At 42.8% G+C, this 20,937-nt stretch overlaps 1 protein-coding gene across 2 annotated transcripts in view; it reads left to right on the top strand.

Moving 5' to 3' along the window:
* Positions 1-20,937, top strand: part of PLXNA2 (plexin A2) — a 404,642-nt gene that overhangs the window by 315,751 nt on the left and 67,954 nt on the right. For both annotated transcript variants that reach the window (XM_083617292.1, XM_083617291.1), the window contains exons 16-19: positions 3,153-3,320; positions 9,134-9,227; positions 18,181-18,420; positions 19,060-19,203. In XM_083617292.1, coding sequence (XP_083473418.1) covers positions 3,153-3,320; positions 9,134-9,227; positions 18,181-18,420; positions 19,060-19,203 — 646 coding nt within the window. The remainder of the gene's footprint in view (positions 1-3,152; positions 3,321-9,133; positions 9,228-18,180; positions 18,421-19,059; positions 19,204-20,937) is intronic.

The raw sequence follows: 20,937 nt of genomic DNA, 5'->3' as shown, positions 1-20,937 counted from the left end.
GTTTTCCTGGTAATCAAAATTATTATTTTATAATGGTCTGTAGGTAGAATTTTTGTAGAATATTTTATTTTAGTGTGCTGTTCAAGTCTGGCTTCCAAGGCCAGACTTGGTCCAGCATAATAATCCATATAAATAAATGGTTATATTTAGGCATTGCTCCTAATTCACTGATCTAATTACTCCATATAACCTGTAAACTAACACTGCTGAGAATCCAGCAGTATGCTGTTTACTCCAGCCTTTCCATACAAGGTCATAACATGGCCTGTTTCTTCCCACCCCTTCTCTCTTTTTTATTGCACGGTTTGTAGGTGATGAACTTGGCATGTACTCATGATGTGCAGGGAGACTGATTAGATGAAGCAGTTTCTAATGAGATTCACTATAATTACAGCTTCCCTCTATTCTCCTGCCTCTGATCGGAGGAGTGGGGAGATTCACCATGACGACATGGTAATAGCGCAGAAAGCTAATTAACTGATCACAGGGAGCTTGCAGTAATTCTTTGCCAGCAGTGATGTGTCGCTTTGGATCTCACACAAGGGCTAAGCAGACTTCTCTGAAGTCTGATCTCTAGCATGCTAAAATGCCTGTACTCACATGAGGCCACTGGTGGCAGGGAATAGCTAGGACATGACAGAGAATAGCTAGGAATCATTCAGCTCTAAGCAGAGTTGACTTATTCTGAAGCCCAAGATAAATAATTGTAGCTGTTTCTACAACTCTACTTAGTCTTCCTTTTTTACTTTGCATCTTCCATTCCTTCTCTCTCTCTTGTTACCCTTTCTTCCTCCTTCCTCTTCTATTGTCTTCTCTCTCTCTGTCTCTCTCTCTCTCTCTCTCTCTCTCTCTCTCTCTCTCACACACACACACACACACACACAGAGAGAGAGAGAGAGAGAGAGAGAGAATGTACTGACTCTTGCCAAAAACACATCAACAGAGGCTCTTAACTGCACATTAGAGATCTTTACTCAATAGCAGTGGGATTCAATAATTCAGGAGCCAGGCTAGAAACTTAGAACTGAGCAGAAACAACAAAGATGTCCCAACAAGTCCTCACACCCCTCCTGTCAAGTTTTTATAGATGAGGTGTGGCAAGGTTACTCATAAGACTCTTTTGCCTTGCGAGAATGCGTTCTGTCTGGGCGAGTGAATCTGTTCCCATCAGTTGAAGTAGTGCACAGTGCTTGGCAAGAGAAATGCACTCATTCTTCTGACTCCTATTCAGTCCCTGCCACCTCTGGCTCAGCCATCCCTAATGGGTTGTTCCTAATGAGGCTCTACACTCAGCAGAAGAGGTGGAAATGGGAGAACCTTCATCCTCCATACCCGGTCCCCACAATTCCCCCACTTCTGTCGCCTCCTCCTCAGTCTGAGACTGCCAAGCCATGGCCTGTCCCAAAAGGGAAGTGGGGCTCATGATACACACATATAAATTTGAATTGTATGATCCTTAAAACAGAATGCTTACTGGCTGTTGGAAGGGGAAGCATGAGAAATCTTTGAACCTTTTTTGCATTGGAAGGGGAGAGTTTGGCTTACTTTACTTAAAAATGAGGTGGTAATATTTCTTCCTCTTGCTTTTTTTAAGTCTGAAAAGTCTTACATAGCTGCTCCTGTCTCATTTTCTGGCTTGGGGCTGGCCAGAATGCCCATGGCAGGATAAGGAAGTCCTGTCACATCATACACTTGCTGCTGTCACACCTCACTTTTAAGTAAAGTAAGCCAAGCTCCACCCCTCTGAAGTATTCATGAGATTTCTCCTATCCACCCCAGTTTTTGAGGGCAGTTTCTTTTCAACCTCCCTCTTTCCAAATTGCCCCCCCCCCAAAGTTGGGCTGAAACTATTGACCCAGCTCCAACATGACCTATGTTTTTATCACTGTAGACTAACTTGAAGCTCATACCTTGTACTGAATCTTCCTGCTGCTTTTGTGTGCCAACATCACACTTGATCCAAGCAGTATTACTATTAATATATTATGGTTAATCATGTTTATTACAGCTTTTCTTAAGAAGGCCAAGAACCTTCAGAATTCTAATTGTATGATTGCACATTTACACATCAGGATTGTATTTCTGGGGCATATACTCACTGCGGCATGCAATTCTTCTGATTTAACTATCTCTTTTCCTGACATTTGCTAGCTCAGAATCACTCCTCTCCCCTAGCTGTTTTCCCATCCTTAGGGGAAATGTACAGGTTCTCCATATCTTTTGCTGGGGTTGATTTTGAGCAGACTAACAGCAGAAAGTGGTCACTTCTAGACAACCTGCTTAATGAGCTTTTCGCCTAATTTGTTCATGGAAAGATTAGGCAACATAGGCTATTTAATTCATCTTGATTTGTTTGCAGGCAGATTAGATGATGTGGCATCAAGCAAGTGCTATCCCACACTTGCCTGTTCATTGTCCCATCACTTTCCTTATCATTAAAAGTTCAATCTTTTTGAGGAAGCAGGTTTGTTTTGCAGCAGCTCGAAATCAGCTTTAATTGCGCAGCCTGGAATTTGTCAGGATGTGATTGACTCCCACCTAAATATAGTGACAGTCTGGAAGCACCCTTAATTAACCCTTCCCTGCCCATTTCTTTTCTCAAACCTAGACCCATCCAAGGCTGTTTCCGTTGAGAAACAAACTGTCAGGAGTATAGAGGCATGCAAACCTTCCTTCCCAGCTTCTTTCACACACATACACATTAGTCAGTCTTTTGCCTAACCTCCATGAAAAATGGTTTTCACACAAACATGTTTTTAATCCAGCAAGGACCCACATGCAACCTGATGCTGAATAGATAGGACTCTACCACATGCTTGGAACACTTGAAACACCACAGCAAATTTAAAACTCTGAGCAAGTTCCAGTCTTAATATTACAATGAGTTGTATCATTTGAATGCAAAAAGTTGCAATGCCTTCAGTTGGTTAGTCCTTGTACTGCAGCATTATTTGTCTTGTGCCTTCAGGTAGCTACCATATCTGTTAGGTAGGCACTACATCTCTCCACAAAGGTTGTCACCCATTTGTTTTTGGTAGAGTGAGCCCAATGAATTCATTTTATCTGTGGGTCATCCTGAGTGCTTGTTGTTAGCTGCCCCTTGATTGCCTTCCTATTTGTTAAAGGTTCCACTTCTCTCTTCTCTTTTACAGGAGGTCCATAAACGAAATTGTGTGTGTGTCGGCACCTTCCACTCATGGCCTTGGCTCTGTCCATGTCTCAGTCAGTGTGGACCGGGCCCAGTTAGAGAGCATGTTGCAGTTTGAGTACATTGATGACCCCAGAGTTCAACGTATTGATCCTGAGTGGAGCATTGCCAGGTAACTGGAGTCTTTTAACAGCAGGAGCACCAGGAGAGCAAATGGTTAGAATTAGGACATGGCTAATCCCCCAGCTTCCCAACAGTGGTGAAAGTTATCAAAGCTGGTTGTAGTTTTGGAAGGATTGCTTCAAAGCAGAGCCGTCTTTCCTATTGGGCTTACTGGCGCATTGCGCCAGGGCGCTGGCCTCTCAGGGGTGCCCCAGTGAATGGGGGAGCTGTGCAGCTTTGCTGGCAGCCTCCCCCTTTCCCTGCACACCCGCCAGCTGTGCTCCATGAACCATATGGGTGGCGAGTGTGCAGCTTGCCTCCCAAGCCTCCGCGGGAGGAGAACCATCCCCGCAGAGGCTTAGGATGGAAGCTGTGCCCGCCAACTATATGGCTGGTGGGCGTGCAGCTTCTTTCCCAAGCCTCCGCAGGAGGAGGGCAATCCCCACAGAGGCTTGGGAAAAGCTTGACAACTCTGGGAAATGGGGGGGGGGGGCTGGAGGGATCTTTGCACCACAGCGCCGGATATGCTTAAGAAGGCCCTGGTTCAAAGCCACAGTTTTTGCAAGGACTGCAATGTTTTGGGAGTCAGTGGGGCTTCAAGTGAGTCAAAATGTATTGAAATGTCTCCTTTTGGATCATGCTTCAGTTCTATGAGAATTCAACCATTCTGTGAGGAAGGTGCTCAGTGAGAGAGTTGTCCAACCTCATGTAGCAGTTAAAAAACAGAGATGATTGTGCGGTAAAATTAGTCAGACTACGTTTCATGTGACAATACCATTTTGATACCATGCTTTAGGTGTGTAACTGGGACTTGAAATAGGTTGAAATTGCAGATTCACTCTGGTATCCTGGGGTATCATAGTTCAAAGTAGCATACTTGGCTACACAGCTGATAGCATGCATACTATGGGTGATGAGCAGTGATCTTCTCAGTCTTGGTGCTAGGGTTTTCATCAGATTGTGCCTCTGGCTAGGCTATTGCCTGTTCCAAGCCCAAAAGGCACAAATAAAACAAATATTAGGTGTGGAGGAGTGGGAAAGAATTGTCATTATATTGGCTTCTTCTCTAGAGCAGATATAAAAGGCACACATAATACTCGTCTCCGCAAATGTCTTTAATAAAAGGGATAGATATTAGTAATCTTAAAATAATTTTTTTGCAAAACCCATTAAGCATCTTTAGTATCTGCTGAAAGTGTTTCATCGTTTGAAAACAATTGAAACAGTTGCTCATAATTGCTATACTGAAATAATGATGGGGGGGTGGTTGTTTTGTTTTTAATTCATTCCAAGTTCCTCTCTAAATGCCTCTTTCTATAAACCAAGAAGGGAAAAATCTGATTGAATTAGTTTCTTGTTGAAGATACCTCTTTGCAGATGCAAATTCTATAAATTTATTTGATAGACATGACAGTGCAAGAGTCCATTCAACTTACTGTTGTTTTTTTAAGTACAACAAAAGTTTTAAGGAATTATGAAAGCCTGAACTGTGTGTCACTTTCTGCAGATTCTCCCACTTCCTATCCCTCTCAGCCCTTGGAAACTTATTAGTGATGACTCTAGAATCAACACTAACTTTAAAAACACTAATTTAAAAACACACAGAGCAAAGAAAACATGGTCTATGACTCAGTTCAGCAAAGCCAAATCCCTTATGTGAAGAAAAAGGACTATTATCTATAATTCCCTTCCATTGCTTTGCTCGCTATTGTCAACACCCAGCTTCTCAGGCTCCTTGGGGATTTATTCCACCTGTGTAAATACTGCAGATTTATGGATGAGGTCTGATCTTCCAAGAAGCTTGGGACATCCATTCTTGTGGATTTTCTGGACTCAAATGACCTGGGCATATTGATGAATTAGGCCCCTCAAAGCAATGCACTATGATTGCTGGGCCTCTGAACAGTAGTTCTGTATAAATTAGCTTCCTATGTTCCTACGTAGTTGCAGAAGCTCAGAAGTCTCTCTGGTGGTGGGGGGTGGGGGATCCCACTTCATTCCTGTTCAACATAATGCAAAAGTACAAACTATCTGGAATAGTATGTTTCCCATCCACAGACCTGCATTCATCATTGCTAGGCAGTTAGAACATCCCTGTTCCCTGAGTTGGAAAATAAGAGTTATTAACTCAATTGTAATTACTGAGGCAATTACAACCATGGCAATCTGTGACGAGATTCTGGGAGAGCAAATGGAGCCCCGTGATCACTCCCATCTGCTGGAGAAGTGCACAATTACTCATTAAGGCCTCCTTCTTAAGAGCACCAGAGAGTCAGGATTTTTTTAAAAAAGCTGATCAAAACATATCAGTTGCCTAAAGATTCACAGCTAAACATTCCAGGAGCACTCTAAAGTACAGGAGCTGATAGACCACTGTCTAAAATGCTGGGTCAGTTTCTTCACTGCTGTAACTTTTTTTAGCTTTTGTAGAGCTGCACGCAAAGGATGAAATGTTTATACAGTAGTTTCACACTGAAAACAAAACTGGACATCTGGGGAGATGGAAGTGTTCCCTACATAAATGAGCAGAAGTGAAATCTTAAGAGGAGATTCTGCCTTGACTCTAGACATCACTGGGAACATTGTGTACGTCATACTGGAGGGGAAATCAGTATGATAACTTTTTAAAGCAAGCCGGGAAGGGCTGGGCGATGGGCTCTGCGGGGTGGTGAATGCTTCCCTCCGTGAGGGAACATTCCCAGATCCGCTGAAAGAGGCGGTCATTAAACCGCTTCTTAAAAAACCATCTTTAGACCCGGCCAGTATGGCCAACTATCGCCCAGTCTCAAATCTTCCATTCTTGGGCAAGGTGATTGAGCGTGTGGTTGCTGAACAACTCCAGGCACGCCTGGAGGATGCGGACCATTTGGATCCCTTCCAATCAGGATTCAGGCCTCATCATGGGACTGAAACTGCCTTGGTCGCGCTGGTTGATGATCTCCGGCGAGCTAGGGACAAAGGTGAGAGTTGTTTCCTGGTTCTGCTGGATCTCTCAGCGGCTTTTGATACAATCGACCATAACATCCTTCTGGACCGTCTAGAGGGGCTGGGAGCTGGGGGCACTGTTATGCAGTGGTTTCGCTCCTTCCTCCTGGGCCGTGTTCAGAAAGTGGTGGTGGGGGATGAGTGTTCAGACCCCTGGGCCCTCACTTGTGGGGTGCCTCAGGGTTCCGTCCTCTCGCCCATGCTTTTTAGCATCTATATGAAGCCACTGGGAGAGATCATCAGGGGGTTTGGACTGGGTGTCCATCAATATGCAGATGATACCCAGCTCTACCTCTCTTTCAAATCAGAACCAGTGAAGGCGGTGAAGGTCCTGTGTGAGTGCCTGGAGGCAGTTGGAGGATGGATGGCGGCTAATGGATTGAGGTTGAATCCTGACAAGACAGAAGTACTGTTTTTGGGGGACAGGGGGCGGGCTGGTGTGGAGGACTCCCTGGTCCTGAATAGGGTAACTGTGCCCCTGAAGGACCAGGTGCGCAGCCTGGGAGTCATTTTGGACTCACAGCTGTCCATGGAGGCGCAGGTCAATTCTGTGTCCAGGGCAGCTGTCTACCAACTCCACCTGGTACGCAGGCTGAGACCCTACCTGCCCGCGGACTGTCTCGCCAGAGTGGTGCATGCTCTGGTTATCTCCCGCTTGGACTACTGCAATGCGCTCTACGTGGGGCTACCTTTGAAGGTGACTCGGAAACTACAACTAATCCAGAATGCGGCAGCTAGACTGGTGACTGGGGGCGGCCGCCGAGACCACATAACACCGGTCTTGAAAGACCTACATTGGCTCCCAGTACGTTTCCAAGCACAATTCAAAGTGCTGGTGTTGACCTTTAAAGCCCTAAACGGCCTCGGCCCAGTATACCTGAAGGAGCGTCTCCACCCCCATCGTTCTGCCCGGATGCTGAGGTCCAGCGCCGAGGGCCTTCTGGCGGTTCCCTCATTGCGAGAAGCAAAGCTACAGGGAACCAGGCAGAGGGCCTTCTCGGTAGTGGCGCCTGCACTGTGGAACGCCCTCCCATCAGATGTCAAAGCGATAAATAACTACCTGACATTCAGAAGACATCTTAAGGCAGCCCTGTTCAGGGAAGTTTTTAATCTGTGATATTTTAGTGTATTTTTGGTTTCTATGGAAGCCGCCCAGAGTGGCTGGGGAAACCCAGCCAGATGGGCGGGGTACAAATAATAAATTATTATTATTATTATTATTATTATTATTATTATTATTATTATTAAAACTTCCACTTCTAGCACCTTAGGAAAACTAGTTCTGTGCACTCAGTGGCACAGGGACTGTGCTTGAAGATATGTGGTTTTACTTACACATATACACAGCCTGAGCATCGGATGGAGGGGCTTAGAGCATTTCACCCCATTAATATATTGCTTCTCTATTAGTCACAGCTTTCAATCCAGCACAGAGCAAGACATGTCCCTATCATCAGCTCTTGTGGCATCTCCCCTCCAGCTTCCAACTCACTCAACACAGCAACTTTCCAGCCCAGCCCCATTTTTTTGCCCTTTTGGTTGTTTCTCACCTAGATGCAGCTGTTGCAACCTAGCTCATTGCTTTGAAAAGCTCATCAGGGCAGGGTACTAAAGTGGCCAGCTGGTCTTCATCTTCAAAGAAACTTGCCTGACCAGTTCCCCAATCTCCTCTAACCTCATAAGAATACTTTAATGAGCCTCCCTAGATCATGTCAAACTTTGGCTTTTTGGATGTAGGGAAGACAAAATAAAGACTTGGCTAGTAGTGGCCAACCTTCTCATCAGCCTAAGGCCAGAAATAGGGTGAAGGGAGGGAGAAGAATTTGAGTGACTGGAGCTGAGCAGATCTCTGGTACACTATAAATTCATTGCAGGAGAAACTGAAGATAACATTTATTGCACAGAAGTGATTCAGTAGACTGCCAAGTCATAGACTCAGACTGGCCTAAGTGTGATTTTGAAGGCACTCATAAGTTGCATAGGAATTTTGAGAGGCTGGTTTTCTCAAATACAGCAGGGCTGTTGTCTTTTTTCATATGTTAAGGTCACTTCCAGGTGCTTAGCCTATTCCAAAGAAGCTCTGCATAAGGTCAGCGTTTATAGCAGGCTGGATTGGCTGTGGATCTTTTTTTAACTTCTAATGTGGAACAACCATAATTCCTCACTCCTCCCTGACATCTCTGCTACTGTGGAGGTTAAAAAGAAATTTACTGGTTGATTTTCAAATGAGCTGAGCTGTGCTAAGCCGTGCTGAGTGTTTCAGCTGAGGAAATGGTCTCAAGTTCCTTGATGAGCAGCTTTGCTGTCACTTGCTTTGGCCATCATAGTCCTCTTTTCACTTATTTGACAACCATTTCTTCCATGTAAATTCTTGCCCTGTGTGTAATAATTTTTCTGGAAATTACAGAGGAAGGAAGGCTAGCAAAACAGCAACTTGTTCGCTGCAAGAGCTATATAATATGACACTTCTCTTTCTTCGGAGCATGCATCACTGTATAAACCATTAAGCACTCTAACAAATTCATTGTTGTTATTTATTTAGTCCTCGATCTTTATATTTTTCCTCCTGCCAACCCTAAGAAATGTTACGGGGAGAGGTGACTGCCCACTAGGGGGACAGATGATACTAGAAAATCCAATTAACTTGCAAGACAGCTCTAGCCAGAGTCAGGGTGGTGGTATATTAATCCGGTTTGTCACCTAGTTCCTATACAGCCTGGAGAAAACATATTGCTGAGTTCAACAAGCATTTGTATTTGCCAGAAACATGGGCAGTGGGCTCTGCCCCAGTCCCCCTTGCCAAACCTTGTTAACCCAATGTCATCTGCTTCCCCACAGTGGCCACACACCTCTGACTGTCACAGGGTCCAACCTGGATGTCATACAAGAGCCCAGGATCCGAGTGAAGTACAATGGCAAAGAGTCTGTCAATGTAAGTAGTTGCTCTTGCCAATGGTTTCATCTTGCCTTAATCCACTCATTGCATGGTTCTTTGTGGACATGGCCATGTCATCATAAATTGTATTTCTACAGAGGTTTTTTTACTAGCTTGCTTGCTTGCAAAAAGTTTCAAATTTACACTTACAGTCCAAGACATAGAGACATGAATCCAGTGGCGTAGCGTGGGGGGTGCAGGGGGGGGCGGCCGCACCGGGCGCAACATCTGGGGTTAGGGCAAATCCATGGGTTAGGGGGCGCAAATCCATGGGTTAGGGGGCGCAAATCCACGGGTTAGGGGGCGCAAATTACTTGCCTTGCCCCGGGTGCTGACAACCCACGCTACGCCACTGCATGAATCACAAGCGGTCATGTGCATAGAAGTCCTTTGAACAGGAAAACTAACAACCTGATCCTGTAGAGTTCAGTGGCAATTATTCCCAAGCAACTGTGCACAGGATTTCAGCCTCAGTTGTCTACATTCAGTGGGAGAATTTCAAGCATATTTCACTCTTATGAACATCACTTCTCTACATGAGAAGAAAAGTATTGTGAAGTGAAATCTAGATGATGCACCATCTTAAACTCCCTTTGGAACATACCTTATTTTAATGTAAGTCATTTGACTATAAGGTAAAATGTAATATAAATACTTAGTAATAATCAGGGAAGCCATTACTAACTTGTCCGTTGATTTCAGCAGGTCTGATCTGAACATGACTCGATTGGATACAACCCATAGCTTCTGCAGACCTTTTTCCAAACACACATAAGCAAATCTTTTTCAAACATACAATCAACAAAACAATTATTTCCCATGAGCTCCAAAAGTACAAGGGAAACCTTCCAATTACTGTCTCATTTTACATTTACACTGAAACTAACACTACTTTAAATCTTTAAAGCCATTTAAATAAAAGTATCTCTGTATTAAAAGGTTTCAACTGCCATTGTTTATCATTCAGATGATTTGTTTGTTAAAACTGGATTTTAAAAATAACACTTCAATCTCAGGTGTAAGTAACATGATTCCAAAGAGTCCAGACAGTAGATGCATTCACACAGCTTTCTGTTGTAATAAAAGGGATCAATAGGATAGGCTATTAACTGTGATAACCTTTGACATTTTATTAGAAGATGGATAATCAAATAACGTTATTTCATTTGGTGGGGTTTTTTTACCCATTAGCAACTAGCACTTGACTTAACTTGTCCATCGGCCCTTGCAGATTCATGCATCTAAACCCTACAAATTTACAAGTTCCATTTGTGAACATTAATGGTTCAGTCTCACATAGTGGCTATAATGTTTGATTTCACTACGAGAGAGGGAAATTCAGATTGAAACTCAGCTGTTAAATTCCCTGAATAGTTTTGAGCAAGTCACAATTGCTCAGCTTGCCCTACCTCACAGGGTAGTTGTGAGGTAACTTAAGAGCTCAGTGGGATAGAAATGGAATAAAAAACAACTTTGTACAGTGGATGGAAATACTGTAATTCACTACCATATGATTCATATTTGCATGTGGCTACTTTTTCACTGGTTTCACAGAGGCACTAGAAATTTTGCATAGACAGCTACCTGGAAGGCACATGCCTGTGCATAATGACTTTTTCCAGGATAAGATCCACTCACTTGGCCACGCAGTGCCTAAGCTAAATGCTGAATTCTTCTTCATCTGGAATTGTGAGGTCTGTGTGGGCAGTGCAGTGCACCCAGAAAAGAATTGTGTTTGTGCAGAATAGTTCACTCTACATAGTACCTTTTCATAATATCTGAAGAGTGTACCCTACATCACCAGTGTGGAGTTAAACTGCATGAGTGACCCCCCTGTGCAGTCACATCTTAGGGAACATCAGGTGAACCTACTTTTTTAGGGCAGGGAGTCATTATCACAGAGGGCTCATTCCTACTTTGCCCCACAAAGCCCTGTCATTTGGAGAAACTGCATTAAGCAGAGGACAATGGAGACATATGGGCTGGTGTCATTGGTGAGGCCCCACTATATATCATCCAAGACACACACAAAACCCTCAGCAGAAGGGAGAGGTGCGCTAAGTAAACATGCAGAGAGGGTTTGAAAGCGACACAATGGAAGTGGTGTCTCCGCTGAGTCCACCCCTCCTGAGCACCTGCTTTATGAAAAGAGGCTACCCTGGGGGCCATTGTGAAACTATCAGAGCCTCATAAAAACAAGAGATGAAGAGACTTTTTAAGCTCACACATTTGCCCTGCCCCAGGTCAGCGTGAAAGATGGCCCATGGGCCTTGCAAATGTAGTTCATGTTTGCATTTCCCCATAGTTTCTCCTTGCTCTTAGGATGCCTTCCGTGAGTTCAGTAACTAAGGGTCCACACCTAGAAGTCCGCTTTCATAAATCCCTCTAAAATGATAATAATTGTACCACTGCAAGTTCTTGTGAGCTCCTTCCCTTTCATAGCATCCAAAGAAGTTGCCGCCCTAGCTCAGTCCCACCCCCTTAACAAGGTACTCTTGAGGTGCTTTTGTTCAAAGCAGGTTTAATTTTTAAACATGGTTTGTGTTGCTGTTCCATTGCCAAAAAATGTGCACCTATGAGCCAAGACAAAATGCAGTAAAGGTTTCTGCAGCTGCTGGTCCAGATGTTTCTCTGCATCTTATGAGAAAATTAAGAAATTACATATGCAGCTGTGCATGGTACTTACACAACACAATTGAAGGAAGAAGACCCGCAGAGAAGGAAGGAGTGTAAGAAATTGGTTTATGCACAATGCTGTTACGAGTACAGCATTCCAACCCAAACGGCCTTCATGCTTCCCAGATGGTACTCTTGGTTAGTCTTCGTTGCCACATCGAGATTCTGTGCTTGTGCAGAATACGCGGATGTTTGTAGTGGAGGAGAGGTGCAATTTGCCTCCTGTACCTTACTGACTATGGAACTTCAGGAACTTGAAACCTTAAGTAAATATGACATTCTTTCCTTTCCTTTCCTTCTATCTCTTTTTATTAGCTCTATATGGCCTTTCAAACCATTTGTCCCTCATTTTATAAACCACCATGAATAGTTAAAGCCAATAAATAGGGTTGTAATCCATTTTATCTTTGGGTATAGAATGTAAATTGTGATCTCCCTTGACTCTGTAATTCAGATATTGCAACAGCTGCCAGGGTAATCAGAATTCACAGAAGAAAGGGGCAGAGCTCACTCAGTAGCAGACATGCTTGGCATACACACAGCTCCGTTTCAATCCCTGACATCTCCAGGAGGGGCTGGGAAAAACTCGAGCCAGAAGAGCCAATAACAGTGTGAACTTACGGTAGTCAACATGGTGCCCTTTGGATGTTGGATTGCAGTGCCCATCAGCCCTGACTGTTGGCCGTTCTGGCTGGGGCTGATGGGAGTTGGAGTCCCAACAACATCTGAACAACATCTGAAGAGCCACAGGCTACCCATTGCCTCCCCCCACCCTGGCATAGACAATTCTGAAGCAGATGGATCAATGGCCGGAGTTAATATAAGGAACGTTCCTGTGTATTTATGTTCAGGTGACATGTTTCCATATCAGCGAACTTTTAAATATATATTCTTTCTTTCCTTCAGTTGATAATGAGCTTTTCCCTGCCCTGCTTCTGTTCTGTGCCAGTGTCTATAGGCCATATCACTAATGCATTTTTACCATATTTATTTATTTATAAAATTTGTATACCCCCTTCATCCGAAGATCACAACATAAAAATACAAAATGGCAACAAAAGATCATGAGAGATATGGGTCATTATGTTTTCATCTAGATTCATCTTTCTCTTTGTGTTTTTTTATTTCTCTGAGTACTAGAGTAGGACTATTAGTGTTGCCTTGAGTACTGATAAACCCAAACCATTGCTCCCTGCAACCCTACCTGGACTGCGATAGTCTGGCCTCAGTCTGGTCTCAACCATGTTAATTGTTTTTACCGTAATCTGGCTTTAAGATTTTGTTCCCTTTGAATCCTTGTGATTTATGACTGTTCAGATTATTTATTGAGGACTGGTACAAGTTGGTGTGAAACTTGGAACAGTGAACACACTTTGGTTTAGATGCACAGCCATTCAGTTTTCACAATTAAATACTTGTTTGGGTCCCTCAGATGTTCCCATCTCAAGACTAATATTTGATTCCAGTTGTAGAGTTGCAAAGACTGTGTACAACTGTTCCAGCATTGGCCAGCACCAGAAATTCATTAATGATATGTCAAATGCACACACCTTATACCTCAATGAATTGTGGTGCTGTGGGATGTTTTATGTTTTTGAATATTGTTGTTTTGCAAGGAGCTTAGAATGCCATAAAGGAAGCAAATTTACTGATGCCTTTAAGTGACTTTCAGGAGCTGTTCTTCAATAAAACAGCTGAATTTTACTACATGGCAACATGACTTTGTCTGTGTGCATGTTACCGGCAGTACTCAGAGTTCACAGCCGATAAAAAGATCCTCATACAGGATTGGATATTGACTATTGAGGTCATGAGGAAGTCTAAGCAAGATGTCACATTGATGAAGGGCATGTAGATACGTATTGGTGGGATACTGTGCTGATGAGCTGTGTGCTTTTATGATGCCTGCCATTTTTCAGGAAGGAAAACCACATAAATCTGTGAAAATGTAGCTTTTGATTACTTACCTTTTAAAACGCACTGCTGAGGCAGTTCCCCACAAATGTCAAGACTTGAAATGGTAAAACTGATGACTGCAGTTGTGCTTACAGTTATTTGCTCTCAAATCCATTAATATAAATGAAATTTAAGTGCACTTAAGTGAGCGCAGTGTTGCTGCTGAGATTCGTACGATTCTAAATGGTAGCTATAGAGCAATACTCTGAAATGGTCTGATGTTTGCTGGCAGAGCTTTCTTCTTCCTTCTCATTTGTTCTCATTAGGGATGTTATCAAGGGTCAGAAAAAGTGCTCAATAGGGATACTTCTGAAGCTGAACAGGAAAGTGGAATGGCATGTTCCTTGGTCCAACTACCTTTCCTTCTCCTCCTGCCTTTCCCCATTGTTGTATAATTTCAGCAAAATGATGTACAAATATTTAATTGATTGTGTGTGTGTGTGTGTGTGTGTGTGTGTGTATGTATATATATATATATCAGATGGTCTAAACTTCCAGACGCTTACCTAGGGTTCAGTTTCTGTGGAATGAAGAACATTAGAGACTGTGGTGTCATTATGATATATGGTTTGTTTACACACATATACAACCCAAGCCTATGATGGAGGGGCTTAAAGCACTGACACCCCAAGGGGTTTTTGTTTCTCCTATGGCCACAGCCTTGGATTCCAGTAGAAATCAGACATGGTTCTGTCTCCAAGCTGCCTAATCTGCAACCTTGCTTGTAGCTTCTACCTTACACACACACACACACACACACACACACACACACACACACACAACTCTGGCCTTTGTCTTTCTAACTACCAGTGAGTTGAGGGAGGCCCATCCATTTGCTGTCTGACAGAGAGCCACTTCCTTTGTTACCTTAATGACCCATACTTAGAGGGCCATTACTTCACCAGGAAGCTAGCCTGGCTATTCAAGGAATTGAATCTGTTCTGGATTCAGGAATTGGAACGGGGCTCAGGCATACAACCTACCCCTGCCCTGCAACTCATAACACTATTTTTAGATACAATTAAAGGTTCAGGTGCTAGGGGGTGACTTGGAATGCTCTTGTCTTTTCAGCATTCCAGCTACATACAATACATGCAGGTGGGTTCCAAGTATTACTGCCACATGCTTTCTCACTGGCTCTGGAGCTCTTCAGGCAGATTGACATGATGGCTTCAGTGGAAGCCAGCATAGGAAAAGGTTTGCATCCCAGACAAAGATGTGGCTGTTGTGGATTCCTCATGGCAAAGCTCTCATTTGTAGACCTGGCTCTGCCATTACTGTTGGATTCTCACTCGCTGGATCATCACCTTGTCGTGGTGAGTGGGTTTGCATGTTCCTATGACCCCTGTGAGCGAAGCTGTTGGGAATCTCATACTCCCAGCAGGGTCACCCAAGGTGGTAAGGTCAAAGGGAAGGAGCTAGACGAAGAATGACCCAAGAAGCCCTCAATGGCAGAACAGGCGGATGATAACAAATGGTATGTTACAACAGCTGTGAAGGTGGATGAAGGCTGCAACAAATAGGAATCTACTGGTCCGTTGTGACTGTTCATGTCATTGGAACAGAGCCCTACTGCGAAGACTGTGCGTTGGTCAGCGTGCACTGATCTACACACATAAAGCAAATTCACGCGCCAGCGTCTTCCAAAAACCCATCCCAAACGCCAAAAGTCCCGTGGCGATCGGCAAATGGTAACAGGCAGGATCGTCAAATCTCGAAGCTCCTAGTCAAGAACTGGCATATGGGTGGTGGATAGATTCACTCGTTCTGACTCAAGAAATGAGGCAGTTGAGCAGCTCGGCAGCTGTATCCATGACTGAGCAGCCCTTTTTAGGATCTACTTTGCTCATCCTGAAAAGTAGGAGGGGCTAGAAAAGGTTCCCTAAACATAGTCTGCCTCCCTTTCCATCCTGACTGGATTAGAACCATGTTTATGGAAGACAATCTTACTCGGCTACGAGTGATCGCGAAAGAAAGAAAGAAAGAAAGAAAGAAAGAAAGAAAGAAAGAGAAAGAAAGAAAGAAGACTATTGAATTAGATGAATCTACAGGTCTGAGGCACATGTGCTTTAATGCACCATTAGTTTTAAAAAACAAAAAACAAAGATGTAAGCCTACCTTGAATCATGCTTAGAAAGGTATAAGCACCTTTCAGTTGCTTATAGACTCCAAGAGTAGTAGCCATGCTCTGCTTCCTAATGAACTCTTCTTCCAGGGGAAGAAGGGAACTGGACTGCCAACTTTTTACCAGTGGGACATAACCTTCGTTTTACCTCAAATCCCTTGTGACCTACTGATTGTTCTATACAGCTGGCCTGGGGAAATTGCTTAGATTTGTCACCAGAACCAGACATTAATTACAAGTTTAGCTGAAAGGCATATGTGGCAGACAATAGCACAGCATGGAAGTAGTGTGTGTATATAGAGCAGGGGGTAGAGGTCTGGTTCAGAACTTGCGTTCTGCTACTGTTTTCAGTTTCAAGTGCTGTCTGCTGACCTAGTGATTGGCTGAGGACAAAGGGAGAATATAACATGCAGAGCTGAGCTCATGATACATTTGCTGCATTTCATGTTAGAGAACCTAAGGAGAAATATCATTTGCCTTACATCCACCAGTAGCAGGTCTTTCGGTGTTGTGGCCCCTTTAATGTGCAATTTATTACTATTGTGATAAGGCTGCTCCAACAATTGAGGGTACAACCTAAACCTCCTTTTCACCAGGTTAGAAGGGAGTATTGGGCAAATGTGCCCATCAGTCCACCTCTGGTGGCCTCCACCCACACTTCGTTGACACAAACGTGGTCCAGCTAGCAAGATTTAGTGAAAAGACCAGAAATGAGGCAGTCAGAGGCTGGGCTGACCTGCCCCAGGGTCCACTGGATTGCAAGCTGGCCCAATGGCAGTGGGCCTGATAAGGGCTGGATTGTTGCACCAGCTCCAGGCTGCCTAGCCTCCTTCTGTCCAGTTGGTACATGTGGCAGGGCTCCTGCTTTAAGAATGCCTGGCGACAGCCAGGTTTTGTCTTCCACCTTTCTTCTTTTTGATTCTACTCTTTTCTTTTACATGCATACTCAGTACTTTTTTATTTACCCAAGACTATACTGAATGAAATTCTTAATGATTTTCCACTGCTCATCTTCTAGTGTTATTTGTTATTTTAACTCTATTACTTTTGCTGCAAGTTTTATACTTACCTTTAGTTTTCTATACACCGCTATGATATTATAATGTGAGCAGGTGATGAATAAATAATATTCCAAACAGGTTTGATTCAACGACTCAAGAGTTCTTCACATTTCTTTCTGTAACCATTCTGTAACCATCTGTTAAAATGAACCTGAACCTGAATAGATGCCCAGTTTTTGATTAACAAATTGTTAGTTTGGTGCAGTTTTTATTGTATGTTCAGTACACTTATCAAAGTTCCTTGGTATTGCCCCAGGCTTTCCTGAATTTTTCTTTATGTAAGAATTAGGGAGGGAGACAATGAGTTTTAGAATCTGGAGTTTTCCCATAAATACCAATAATTTAAAGAATTTTGGTTTATTTTTGTTTTCCTTTTGTTTGTTTCTCTTTCTTGAGGATTAATCAGCATGTGAAATAGAAAAGAGTTCCACACTTTTACAAAACTTTACTGCAGTCAGTTGACTTTATTACACAAATTTTAATTTTGAAACTGTTGTGGCAGGGGATTATAACTTTGTGCAATGAGAACTAAATTGATATAGTGCTATATTGTTAAATCTTTCTGCATAGTAAAATAGGAAAGAGAGAGATGTGAACCAGATATGTGTTGTGGAAACCACTTTTCTACTCAATGCCTGTGGTTACACATGCTTGTAAAAGTGAAATCTGTAGTCAGATAAGTGTGATGTTAAAACATGGAAGAGAGCTTGTGAGCTGTTTCTTGTAGTCTGCAAATACAGTGAGAAAACATCTTCATGTGTCCCTGTATTTATTTCTTTACTTAGGTAGCATATCCCATTATTTCCAGCACACTACAGCTATGCCAAATCTTCCAGTGTCATATATCTCTATTAGTTATCTGTGACTTGCAAGGACATTTTTTTAAATCTCCTGGCGAACAAATGCAGAAGAGAAAATGGTCCTCTTTCATGTACAGAGTCAGACACACACACCAACTTAAGTCTTGTCTGTAGACAGTTGGTGCAAGTAGCACATGGATTGGAACAAGTTCTGATGTTTTGTTTGTGTCCAACTCCAGTGACATCAATAGAGATACATGAAATATTTGGGCACTTCCCAAAGACAGAAAGGTTTTATTCAAAGCATAAAATCCTTGGTTATCTGCTTCCAGGTATGCAAAGTTGTGAATTCAACCACCCTAACTTGCCTGGCTCCCTCCCTCACTCTGGAGTACCGACCCGGTTTGGATGCTGTTGAGCGACCTGATGAGTTTGGATTCATCTTTAACAATGTTCAGTCCTTGCTGATTTACAATGACACCAAGTTTATCTACTACCCAAATCCTACCTTTGAACTTCTGAGTGCCACTGGGGTGCTGGATCAGAAGCCAGGCTCACCCATAATCTTGAAGGTAAGATGATGAACACAGCCCTGATAAGAGCACAAACCCAAACTCATTGGAACACCACATTTCAAATCTTGCCCTCATTTGACAAATCTCCCTATGTATTTATTGCATTAGGACCACTTAACACTTTACATTTTTAGGTGCACACATTGGATTTGTTAAATGTGCATCTAAAATTGTAATGTCCAACAGAGGTCTCCACTAACGGAAGAGGAAAGCAGACAGTATTTGATGATTCCCCCTGCACCACCCAACAACACTTTGATGTTGGCCTCCACTAGATCAAAGACTTCGGCAAGCAGAAGAACTATTTAGTTTGCACAAGAATGCTGTTGGATGCCACCCTGAATTTTGGGAGGTGGAGGAAGGTCCAAGCTTAAATGCAGCAGACATTTCATCATGTACCTTTCCATACTAGGAGTTAGCTCTCATTAAACTGTGCAGTTGATTATCGAAACATATACCATTATCACTAATAGCTATTGGAAAATAATTATACACGGAATTTGTTACAGCATATCCTTAAAAGTACACAGCACACAATATGTCATAATTGTTGATTTTGTGCTGAAAAGCTGATCAAGAAGAAGCCAGGCATTTACTAGGATCTTCATAGAACCCTCTCTCACTTATTTCCCACAGGGTAAAAATCTGTGTCCCCCTGCCACTGGTGGAGCAAAGCTGAATTACACTGTTCTGATTGGAGAGACTCCTTGTGCTGTCACCGTCTCTGAGACCCAGCTGCTGTGTGAACCGCCAAATCTCACAGGGCAACACAAAGTTATGGTGAGGTCCAAGAAGAATACTTTTGTCTACCCATCTTCTGATTTTGATTTTCCCCTCTTAGTGATGATTTGGAAATAGTATCCCTTTCTGCTCCATCTACTGTTCTGGCTTTTGACATGGAGCTGAGATAGGGCGCAATCCTTTGATGTGAGTGTCCCAGATTTTTCAGAGATACAGGAAATCCAGATGCATGTCTTTGCATACTCCTATGAATTTTATTGAAGGATGACATGGATATTTTTCTAAATAAATGAATGAATTTGATAACACACTGCAATAAAACATTTTAACTTATACATGTAAATATATAATGAATATAGAAGTTATTGCTGCAGGGAATAGACTGTGGAGGAAAGGGATATCAATGACTAATCACCATGATGGCTGTGTTCTATTGCACTGCTGGGGACAGTGTGACTCTGCATACTGGGAATGACCAGTGGGAAGAGTCCTGTTGCGCTCTGGTCCTGCCATTATAGCCTTCTGGTTGGCCATTGTGGGAATAGGATGCTGGACTAGATGGATCTGTTGATTGATCCAGTAGGGTTCTTCCTATGTAGACAGGAGGTTCTGTATTTGTAGAACCGTTTTTTTTGTTTTGTTTTGTTTTTTTAGCCACACACACATTACACAAGCACACTCTGGATCAGTGTGAATTTTGCATGGTAATATATAGCAGCAATGGATAAATCAGATTTAGCTCTGACCTTCTACCTGATAAGTCTGAAACCCCATAGCTGTTGAAAAATAAAAAGTGCCATTACACTTTTGAGCCTAGCTAGCTTTATTGCAGCAAGAGGTTTTGCAGACAGCAAAACATGTAAGTGGGTGTGTTGGGCTCTCAACACAGTGGGAAGCGAACCCCTCATCTCAGCTCATGCTAGCATAAGCTATGGCTGAAGACAGGATTAGCTTGTCTGTCAGGTTTATTGATGAAAACCATTTATTCAGCTTTATGCTCTAAGGGCACGTCTGCGCCAGATACATCCCATAACAAATAAGGCACAATGATGGCAGACAAATAACCATTTTAAAAATGGTACAAGGACAATAGTGTGGACACAAACTAATTGTTGTTTGTAATTTTGCTCCACTCAGATGAAAAAGTGATGCATAATTCTGTGAGAATTTTTACACACTTGTTTTAGTAACTGGTTTCTTAAAACAAGGTGATAGGATTAGAAGTAGATGTTTTTCTTCCAGCTAGTCTCAACTTTAATAGATATGGTAGCAAAGTGCTAGTGTGTTACCTCATTTTTAAGCTACGGTAATCTTTTCACCTAAAATGAATGAGCCAGGGAGCACAAGGGAAATTACAGTTGTATGATAATGCCCCATTCAAAATACTGCCACTGATGTATAATATAATACAGTTAATGATCAAACAGGCAACCTCTGAAGAGTTTTGGCAGTGCTTGCATGATGCTTTGGTTCCAGATCATTTTCTCAGGTTTACCCACTGAAAAGGATTGAACTGAAATGCAGGGGAAAGGTGTGTTTATTGAATAAGGCAAGCGTCTCTTGGGACTCTTATTTATTGTATTTGGAGGACAAACCAGTGAAGCTGGTATGCTTACATTTCAATTCCCCAAAAGAAGTTGGTCCTTTAATCAAATCTGCCTAATGATCTTCCAAGTTTATTTTGCTGGGATCTAGTAAAACCTTATCTGCTTTGTGTCTTATACTCTCTGGTGCCAAGTCATAACAGCTCCCTGTTGAAATAGCACTGTAACA

Source organism: Podarcis filfolensis, assembly GCF_964270895.1.
Source record: "Podarcis filfolensis genome assembly, chromosome: 6".
Taxonomy (NCBI): Eukaryota; Metazoa; Chordata; class Lepidosauria; order Squamata; family Lacertidae; genus Podarcis; species Podarcis filfolensis.
Note: the sequence above shows the minus strand (reverse complement) of the source record. Positions and strands in the feature narration are given on the sequence as shown.